This window comes from Saccopteryx bilineata, chromosome 1 (genome assembly GCF_036850765.1).
Source record: "Saccopteryx bilineata isolate mSacBil1 chromosome 1, mSacBil1_pri_phased_curated, whole genome shotgun sequence".
Classification (NCBI taxonomy): Eukaryota; Metazoa; Chordata; class Mammalia; order Chiroptera; family Emballonuridae; genus Saccopteryx; species Saccopteryx bilineata.
Genome location: NC_089490.1, coordinates 238,430,110 through 238,440,401, shown reverse-complemented (window position 1 = coordinate 238,440,401; position 10,292 = coordinate 238,430,110). Strand labels below are relative to the sequence as shown.

The window sequence follows — 10,292 nt, the reverse complement described above, 5'->3', positions numbered from 1 at the left end:
TTTGTTTGTGGGAGAGTTTGCTGGGACCGTTCCCTTTTTTCCCTGAGGTGCCGCTGACTGATAAAGAACAGGAGGTGCCTTCGCCGCGAAGCGACCGGCGGCTGTGGGTCTCGGGCTGCCATGGCGACGCAGCGAGGCTGCTGGGACGTGAGCTACCGGGAGCAGAGGCCGCGGGCCGGGCCCCCCGGTTCCCCGCCGGTGCTGACGCTCAGCCACTTCTGCGCCAAGCCGTTTCTGTGCTTCGGAGACGTGCGCCTGGGCGCCGCGCGCACGCTTCCGCTGGCCCTGCTCAACCCCAACGCCGAGCCCGCCGCCGTGACGGTGCCCCGCGGGTCCGCCGCCGGCTTCCGCGTCTCGCCGCGTGCCTTCGAGTTGCAGGTGGGTGTGCGGGGGCCGCGGGGCACCGTCCCCGCCGGCGGGCGGCGGGTGTGGTGCAGCCCCGGAGAGGGACTTAGGACGCGGGGGACCTTGGAGAATGCAGCCAGGTCCTGCCGCCCAAACTGGGGATGGTCGGGTCCCACCACTCCCGGAGAGGGCGGGGTGGTTACCACTCGCTAGTGCGCGTGCGCAGAGCATCCCTCGGCGCAAGCCTCCTAGCATACTAGTAAACAGAGAAGCGTTTGTCCTGGACTTCAGGATTCGGGATCCTGCATTTGTTAGGGAACAGACGGCGCTTTGAATACACACACTTGTATGTCTCTTTGCCTGCCTGCCTGCCTGTCTGTTTTTTTTAGTAATGTCCGGAAGAGCACCCTGGTTAGAGCATCTTTTGATTGTTTGCTTGCAGGCATATCTATATGCCTTTTTTTTTTGTCTGCGTGAGTGTCGGGGAAACCAGCCCCACCCAGAGTCGGGGTCGCTGCTAATGCTGGTGAAATGAGGAGCTTTGTGTGGGCGGAACGTCTGCCGGAAAGATGCCGCCGGAGCACGTGCGGCGCTGTATTCAGTATTGCTGCCCGAGTGTCGTGTTCAGGTGAACGCATCACATTTTATTGTTTCAGTGTTGTTTTCGAGAATTCCCGCGGTGGGTTTTCTGCATGACATTAGCCAAAGCAGTGTTTCCCATCTTTTGCCACCCAAACCAGAGAATGTCAGTTCTTCTCTCGACTGCTGGGGCTTTTTGCATTGGAAGAACCTGTGAAAGTGTGAAGGCAAAGCTGAAAGTCTCACTAGTGTGTCTGAATGCTTTGGTCATCTGCCTTGAGTGTGGACAGTGGTTCCGGAGACGGGACACCTGCCTCTCCTTTCTGTTTCTTTCTAGGGCAAGTTTGATGCTTTCCTACCTACATAATCATCCCTTTTTGTTATGTGAAACGAAAGGGTTATATTTTGTTGTTTGTTTGTTTGTTTTCAAATATACTGTTTTGTAGTAAGAGTTCACTGTTCTTATTTTTAAAAAACAGCTGTTTCTAATGTTTCATAGTTTCTGCTTTAAACCAAACTTGTCTCTCCCCCCCCCCCCCCCCATGGAAAACCAGACTCAGAGTTTGTTTTGTCCTGTCAGGGTTTTAGATGTCCAAGGCTGACCTCCAGAGCGAGACTGCCTGGGTTCTGGTTACCAACAGTTGCCTTAAGTACTTAAAGCAGAAAGGCTTAAAGTTTTCTGGCTTTTGGTTTCCTCATCTGTAAAATGTTAGGATCACAACACTGCTTTCTAGGCATGTGAGGATTACAGGTGTTCTAGAAGACACCTGAGACTGTGCATGGAACATAAGTGTGTAACAAATATCGGTAATCATGATGTGGTTACAGAAGTTTGTAGGGAAAGGTAATTTAGTTGATTCTTTCCATATTTGTGTGTGTGTGTGTGTGTGTGTGTGTGTAACAGAGACAGAGAGAGGGACAGATGGGAACAGACAGACAGGAAGGAAGAGAGATGAGAAGCATCAATTCTTCTTTGCGGCACCTTAGTTATTCATGGATTGCTTTCTCATATGTGCTTCAATGGGGAGGGGGCTTCAGCAGACCGAGTGTCCCCTTGGGTTCAAGCTTCAGAGCTGTGCTTAAACCAGATGAGCCTGCTCTCAAGCTGGCAACCTCAGGGTTTCGAACCTGGGTCCTCTGCGTCCCAGTCTGATGCTCTATCCACTGTGCCACTGCCTGGTCATGCTCCATATTTTTTTGATGAAAGCGTTCATAATGAAAATTATTCTATATTTGAATTAGAAGTACTATTCATATTCTAAAAAAGTAGAAATATGTGACTAAAATTTTTTAAAAACTACTGATAACTAAAAATGATTTGGAGACTGGTCTATTTTATTTACAATTAAGACTGTATTACAGTTTTATTTTGTGATGAACGTTGTTATTACCAGTAGCTTCCTTATAATAAAATGAGATTGGTTAGGAAAGTATATTTGACTGAAATGTTATGGTGTAGAGAGCTGGTGACTAGCAATTATTAATCTTACACTAGTCTAAGTTGTATATGATGTTTTGTTATTATGCATCCTCTACTGTTCTAATAATTTACAAATGTTCTTTTGATTATAGCCTAAGGAAAAAATTGTTATTTCTGTTACCTGGACACCAGTAAAAGAAGGCCGAGTAAGAGAGATTGTGACATTTCTTGTAAATGGCATTCTGAAACATGAAGTCATATTATTAGGGAATGCAGAAGAGCCCCAAAAGAAAAAGGTAATAAGTTTTAATCATTCTGTGATGTACTCTAAGAAAATAATAATATGGAAAAATTATTTTGGTAACGCTTTTGAAGCGAGTAGCATACATAAAATTTCTTAAAGACAATATGCAATAGTCATCAATTTGTATGTCTTGCTTATTTTTGCAGAATAGTCTTTGGGATACCATTAAAAAGAAGAAAGTTTCAAACTCTTCAAGTTGTAAGAAGAGGATTTCAAACGTTCAAAAGGTTAATAAAACGTTTAGCGTTCCCCAAAAAGGAGACAGAGTTAGGAGCCCACTACAAGCTTGTGAAAATTTGGGCAGGAATGAAAGCTGTTCCCCAACGGAGAACAATTCTTTAATTCCCAAAGAGAATAAAATGCCCATTTCACCAATTAGCCCCACCTCCAAAGAGTGCCTTGGGGAGACTTGCCTGCCACTTTGTGTGCCTCGGTCCACAACCTACACATCTCTTCATCCACCTGAACGTGGGGAACTGTGGAAATTAGAATGTTCCAGCATTTCCCAAGATTTTTATGAAGAAGTCATAACTGAAACTTCCTTTAACTCTGAAAATAGTGTTAATGGCCTAATTGAAGAGGATAGCAAACTTATTTTTACCCCAGACTGTTCTTCCACTTTGAACATTACACAGAGTCAAGGGAATTTTCTAAGTTCAGATTCCTTTGTAAAGAATACCCAGGCAGCTAATAATGAACTGGATTCATTGATGTGTGTTTCATCAGACACGTTTCTGACGGATAACTTAAGGCCTGTGCATTTGGAATCGCAAACTGTATGTGAAATTTATCAGACAATTTTAAGTCCAGATACTTTCATAAAAGATAATTATGGACTAAATCAGGAGCTAGAATCAAAGTTAATGAATCCAATTCTATCCCCAAGTCAATTTGTAAAAGATAATATGACACATATATCTATATCTCGACACACATGTAAATTATCACCATTATCACCTGAACATCGGGGTGCCAGCTCTCCCAAAGCTATTTTTGAAGAACCCAAAGCTTTGGAAATGAAACCAAATGGTTGCAGTTTTACAAAACAAAACCAGCCTAAATTTTTGGCAGTTCAGGATATTTCTGGTAACAGCCACAATACACTGCTTAAGAGACGCCCGATACTTTCCACTACTGTTACTAAACTGAAGCCCACCACCACCAGAGAGAACCAAACCGAGACCAGCAAACCAAAGGCAAGACGGCATCTCTGCAGTGTTGTAGGTAAAGGTGAAAAAGGAACAGATGACGCAGAAGAGAAAGATGCTCTTCATTCCTTTCTTCCAGTGATAGACACAGTAGAAAGTAAATCTAAGGGCTGCAAAAGAGTAGTAAGTCCTTCCTCAAACTCTTCCATGGCTCATAAAAGAAAGAGTGAGGGGCACAGGGAAGATGCAAACGTGATTGCAGTTACAGAACATTTCGAAGTACAGGAAATCAAAAGAATCCATTTCTCTCCTGCGGAGTTGAAAACAACTGCTAAAAAAACAAAAAAGGGAGTAAAGCCACCGGTCTCCAAAAACATGGGCAACAGAGAGAAACTCGACTTGAAGAAGAGAACTGGTGAGTTGTCTGAAAACTTCCATGAAGGGTACTTAGGGCCTATTTTCTGTTTCTTTTGGTTTCATAAATTTGCCCTTGACAAGCTTGAATTAATGTATATTCTTCAGTTGTCTGTCTGCTTAGTGGAGGATTGGTCCTGTATAGTATGGGGCTGAGTTCTGAAATCGTGATCTTGATCTTATTTGTTTTTATTGTTTTATTTGCTATGGTTTTTGATTTTTAAAAATGATTGCATTCAAGTGCTTATCTGGATTAGTGAGGTTTTGACACTCCCCAGCCCTGAGTTTTTTACTTGCATCACCTTAAACAAGCCCATATTGGAAGGCCCAGGTGCCTGGCCCCCTAATACCATCCCAGGGAATGCAGGAGAGGTCTTTGCATACCCTGTGCTCCGGGTGACACAGTCTGCCTCAGCTGTTACTTGAGAGTGAAGATGGGTCCTGGAGATGGGCATTGTTTTGGGGGAAACGTCACTCTTCCCTTTACTCACAGCCCGACCTCCACTGTCCACCTCAAAACCAGTCGAGACTAATCCCAGTGCACCCTTTCCACCCAGAATACCTTTGATGACAGTCATGGCCCAGGCCGAAAACATCCACACTAGTTATTTAACAGGTAACCTAAGAGTCCCAGGACTCCTAGGAAATATCACACACATCTGTGTTTATGTCTCCTTTCTCTTTGGACAGATCCCCCTTTGAACCATTTTCCGTATCTCCAGCTCCTTACACCTGCGTCCTCTGGATTCACCATCCTTCATTTGTGCATGCCTTTCCCAGACAGTCCTCACTTTACTTTGCAGGAACGTGCCTCCCCCTGGACCACTATACTGCTTTACCTGCACCGCTCTCGAGGGGTGTCTGTTTTCTCTCCTGTTTTTCCATCCTGCGGCTTCCGGGGAGGGTGGTGGACCACTCTCCTGTCTTCTTCCAGAACACTGAATTTCCTTCCTTAAAAACAAAGAAAAGAAAGCAAAGACCACCCAAACAATTGGACAGTCCTTTTTCATCCTTCACCCATATTCTCTTTGTTACAGTGAAACATGGCTCTCAAGGTTTCCCATCTGGCTCATGATAACGTCTCTAAACTCATACCGTCATTGTTCCTTCCGATTTAAAAACTTGGTAGAAGACCCTTCCCATATCCTGGCCTTTGTGTTCCAAGGTCTCATGTAAGTGTCCCCATCTCAGTCACCATCTCTCTGGTGACAGCATTGTCTCTGGAAACCCAGCTCCAACATGGTCCTGCCCTTATAACGCCTGGAATCCTTTAATCCACCGCTATGGCCACAGCCGGATGCCCAACATGTCCCTTCTCTAACTCGTTCAGCTCAGATTCCATAAGTCATGGTGACACTTACCTCACCTCTCTTACCTCATTGTGCTAGTCTAGAAAATTCCAGTTCCAGTCCAGCTGTGCCTACTTTATGCCTGAACCTTGCTGTTTGGTCTTGAACTTCATGACCTCTGACGTCAAGTAAATATTGACTCTTTTCAGCTCACCTCTGTTTTCCTGGTTTATTGACTTTATCACTTTGCCACAGACTCTCCACGTTCCCTTCTTTTCTTCCGAAACCTCCAGAGCCTCCCACTCCTCCTTTCTTATGAAGTCCTGTTGGTTGTCCTATTAAAATAACTCTTATTTGTCTCTATAGCTTCTGTTTTAAGGTAAGTTCTCGTCTTTGCTAATGTGGCCACTCTGATGGCTTCCTTTGGCTCTGCCTCTGGTCCTGATGCCTTTCATTCCTCTGTCCATTCTGTTCCCTAGAATATTCGGAGTGTGGGTTTTAGGGACCCACCCAGTCAGTGTCATGGCTGGTGCTTTGCATTTGCTAAGTGGACATGATTGTGGAGAACTCTAAAACGGTTCATTTGGGGAATTTATTTTATTTTTTAATGCTCTTATTCTGCTTTATAATTTATTTTAGATGCTTTAGCATACAAAACTCCTAATTCTAAAATAAACAAAAGGACAAAACGCATTGTTTCGGTGGCACAGACTAACCTGACCTTCATTAGACCATTAAAAACAGGTAAGTGTCATTAGCAGTCATGAAAAACTGGCATTAAATGAAGCAGTAATTGTATTGCAAATGGAAATGGGTTGAAAGTTTGGTTGAACAAAAGGCCTTGAAGAATTGTTCAAGTGTGTATTCAGATTGCAGTAGGGTGTGTTCTCAGATGCATGGACGGGCTCACTGTGACTTGAGGATTTCTAAGTGAGCAGGCGCTGCTGCCTTACTTAGCCTTCCTGTTCACTTGCCTTGCATTGCAGACGCTAAATGCTGCTCACTTTCCAGCGAGCCCTGGTAGAGGAAATGGAGTCAGTGCCCTAGGGGTGCCTTTGCTAGTCAGAATGGCCATTTGCTATATATTGTATAATAATAATGTGAAGGAAACTTTCTTATGTGATGACCTGATTGTGTCCTTAGACATTCCTAGACACCCAATGCCATTTGCTGCAAAAAACATGTTTTATGATGAACGCTGGAAGGAAAAGCAGCAACAGGGTTTCACTTGGTGGCTGAATTTCATACTAACTCCTGACGACTTCACTGTGAAAACGGATGTCTCTAAAGGTAAACGCCGCATTCGTGGGTAAACTGAATGATACCCTTGTTTGGACAGCGGGGGTTTAATGTGAATTTTTTCTTTTTAAATTGTACATATTTTGTTATGGCTCACTAATTTATTGACATAAATGCTAGGGATTGTGTCGGTGAGAATTTTTAGAGAATTCTGGACTGAACATACAGAACTTTGTTTTCTTCTTATTCTTACGCATCAGCCGATGTGGTTTCCAGGTGAATTATTTTAATGCCAATTCCACCGGAGTTACAGCGAAATGGGCTGCTGAGAAATCCTGTTCAGAGTTATCTACACATAAAGCTAATGTCCTGGAGGATGAATTAACAATCCTATGTGGCCTCCACATTTAGGCGTGTTTTCTTCACCTTTTTGTTTTCCTCTTCTATGAAGCATGGTAGTTTAGACCTTGGCAGGCATGCGCTTAGAGTCACGGGCACTCTGAAACCCGGCTGTTGGGGGGGGTGTTTTCAGCATCTCAGTGTACCATGGAGAGGAGATGACTCGTGCAGGACCAGATAGCAACTTGCTACCCTTCCGAGTGTGGAGAGTTTTTTTCCTGATAGACAGTGAAACTAGACTGTGCCGCTCTCTGTGGAAGTGCAGGGACCACTTCAGCTCGGGAGAAACACGTCCTTTGGGAGGCTATCACAGAGGCTGTCTCGGAGACCTCCGTGTGGCTGTGCTCAGGGCGCCTGCTCCACTCTGTTCATGGAGCAGGGACGGATAAGAATGCTTGAATTGGGTGGTTTTGGTGGAGGCTGTGTGAGGTGGCTGGACTCAGGGTCCCTTTCGCAGGGAGAACCACCAGGTTGCAGTGGTAGATGGGCCTAAGGCACTGCATGAACCAGTGAACAGGGACACCCTTATCTTGAGACAGATAAGAGAGCGGGCGTGGAAGGGGGGGGGTAGATTCTGTTCAGCCATCTTGAATTGCGTTTCTTGCCAGATTTAAGGATCTGTATAGATGTTTAGAGAGAGCCATTCTTTTTGTGTTTTGTTTTTACCCAGTGAACGCTGCTACTGTTCTTCTGGGAGTGGAGAGTCAGCATAAACCGAGTGTCCCCAGGGCTCCCACGAAAGACGAGGCGTCCCTCAGAGCTTACACAGCCCGCTGCAGGCTGAACCAACTGCGCCGTGCGGCCTGTCGCTTGTTCACTTCTGAAAAGATGGTGAAGGCTATCAAAAAGCTGGAGGTCGAAATCGAAGCCAGGCGCTTAATTGTTCGAAAAGACCGGCACCTCTGGAAAGACGTGGGTAAGAAGAGTATAGAAATCTTCAGATTAATTTTTTTTAAACGCAGAGATTTTGTATTTCTCAGATAAATATATCCATGATTTGGCTTTGCTGCTGCCAGTTTCTCACGAGTTTAAGCATCGCCACGTATGTTTGAGTGGAAGTGTAATTTAATTTATTTAAATGAACTTATTTATATAAGAGATCAGCCCCTCTCCACTCCGTGCCCCCCCATTTCCCTCCCTGAACTGTATTTGTTGTGGGCGGGCCTTCCTGACTTCTCCCGTGTTTCAGGAGAGCGGCAGAAGGTGCTGACCTGGCTGCTGTCGTACAACCCGCTGTGGCTGCGCATCGGTCTGGAGGTGAGGAGCCTTCAGCGCTTGAGAGAAGCCGCCTCCTTACAGTCTGTACTGGCAGTAGACTTTTTAATAAACACGTGGTTTCACTTACAAAGTCATCTCGTTAGCTTAATAGATCTTTCAGTTTAAAATTAAAGGTCTTTAGTTAGTAGACCACGCCGATATATAATATTGCCATTTAATTTTATAGTAACTTAGTTTCTTATATATATAATTGAGTACTAGATATAATAACTAGTATGCTCCGTTTTGACTGTTTACAAATGACAAAATTAGACCGTTTGAAATGCATTTTCTAATTTGAATGTTTATGAAACCCACTGAGGGTAGTGTTACTATTTCCGCCCACTAAGCAGGAGCTTAGCTGTAGTGTGACTATTTGAATGCCAGTTAAAAAAATATGCTTTTATTAAAAATATCCACTTTCTGGTACACTTTAATATTTTTAGGAAATATTGCAGGTTTTGGAATACAACAGTTTTTGGAACTGAAAGGAATCTTTATAATAATCTGGCTTTTATTCATCAGGAAACTGAGTCTGAGAAAGAACAAATGATAAGCACACTGATGTCACATGACTTGACAGTGTCCCTGCTAAGATTTTTAACTTTAATTGAATTTAAATTCAGTTCAGTTTCTTGTTTCTTCAGTGAAAGGTTAATGAGAAAATCATATACCAGCCGGCTGTACTTCACCTGTCACACCATTCTGGAACCTCAGCTACACAGAGTCCCTATCGGGGACTTAGCTTTCCGCGGTAGACGTGGAAAGCAGAGCTAGACAGACTCGCAGTGCCTTTTAACACAGTGCACAGGTGGAGAGCGTGCCACTTCACCCCTGTCCTGCCGGCCTACTCACGTAAGGCAGGGATGTGTTACCTCCCACAGGGACACACAGGCCTGGTGGTGGGCTGTGGAACCCTTGGCAGGAAGGGAAGGGGGGACGAGTAACTGAACCAAACGTCCTACCGTACCACCACCCCTTAGCACTGTTAGTGGGCGCGATCTTTGACGGTTTTAAGAAAGCTTCAAAGGCCAAAAAAAAGTAAGTCAGCAAATATTAATGCTTTTCTGTGTTTTCATCCCTACATTTTGTCCACATAAGCTTATAGACCATAATATGTTTTTGGCTTTTTTCTAATTGCTTTAAAAATCACACTAACAATAATGGTATGAAACTAATTGTACCTTTAAATCATTATAAACCGATTTATACTTCTCAAATTATTACCTTAGATGATTTAAAGATGGTTTTTAACTTGCCTGGTAGAAAATTTAGAATATTTAGGATTCTGTTTTATCTTCATGATGTTTAGTGTGACAGTTACAGTATAATTAAATTTGAATAAGATGCCTACATTTGAGAATTCTTTAAGGACAATATTAAAACACAAGTATTGCTTGTCAGGAGATGTTAAAGAATTTACCTTAGTCCTGAACTTCTTTTTCATTGTGACATTGTGTATCACACCCACTAAAAGTGCACAGAATATGCACGCACAGTTTGCAGATGTTATTGGCAGGTGTCTGGGTCCCTTCCCTGCTGTTTAGGAGGTAGGATGTTGCCGGCCCTTAGAGGAGCGCCATGTGCCTTCCCGTCATCTCCCTCTGCATCTCACAGACAACATAGCCCTGACATGAGCTTCAACTTCCTTCCAGACAGTTTACGGAGAGCTCATCACCTTGGAGGACAATAGCGATGTCACAGGGATGGCCGTGTTTATTCTGAACCGGTTACTCTGGAACCCTGACATCGCCGCCGAGTATAGGCACCCCTCTGTCCCTCACCTGTATAGAGATGGTGAGTAGTTCTACCACGCTCAGCCTCCCTCTGGAGTGTGCCAACGGCTTCTTCTCATTCTCCCTGTCTCCATGTGAATTTACCTGCTGGGGGGAACGCCA

General features: G+C 44.2%; 1 protein-coding gene across 2 annotated transcripts in view; it reads left to right on the top strand.

The window, feature by feature from the left end:
• Positions 1-10,292, top strand: part of ASPM (assembly factor for spindle microtubules) — a 33,420-nt gene continuing 23,128 nt past the window's right edge. For both annotated transcript variants that reach the window (XM_066238486.1, XM_066238476.1), the window contains exons 1-8: positions 1-378; positions 2,497-2,640; positions 2,795-4,211; positions 6,139-6,243; positions 6,643-6,789; positions 7,808-8,053; positions 8,327-8,394; positions 10,050-10,191. In XM_066238486.1, coding sequence (XP_066094583.1) covers positions 121-378; positions 2,497-2,640; positions 2,795-4,211; positions 6,139-6,243; positions 6,643-6,789; positions 7,808-8,053; positions 8,327-8,394; positions 10,050-10,191 — 2,527 coding nt within the window. In that variant the 5' untranslated portion in view covers positions 1-120. The remainder of the gene's footprint in view (positions 379-2,496; positions 2,641-2,794; positions 4,212-6,138; positions 6,244-6,642; positions 6,790-7,807; positions 8,054-8,326; positions 8,395-10,049; positions 10,192-10,292) is intronic.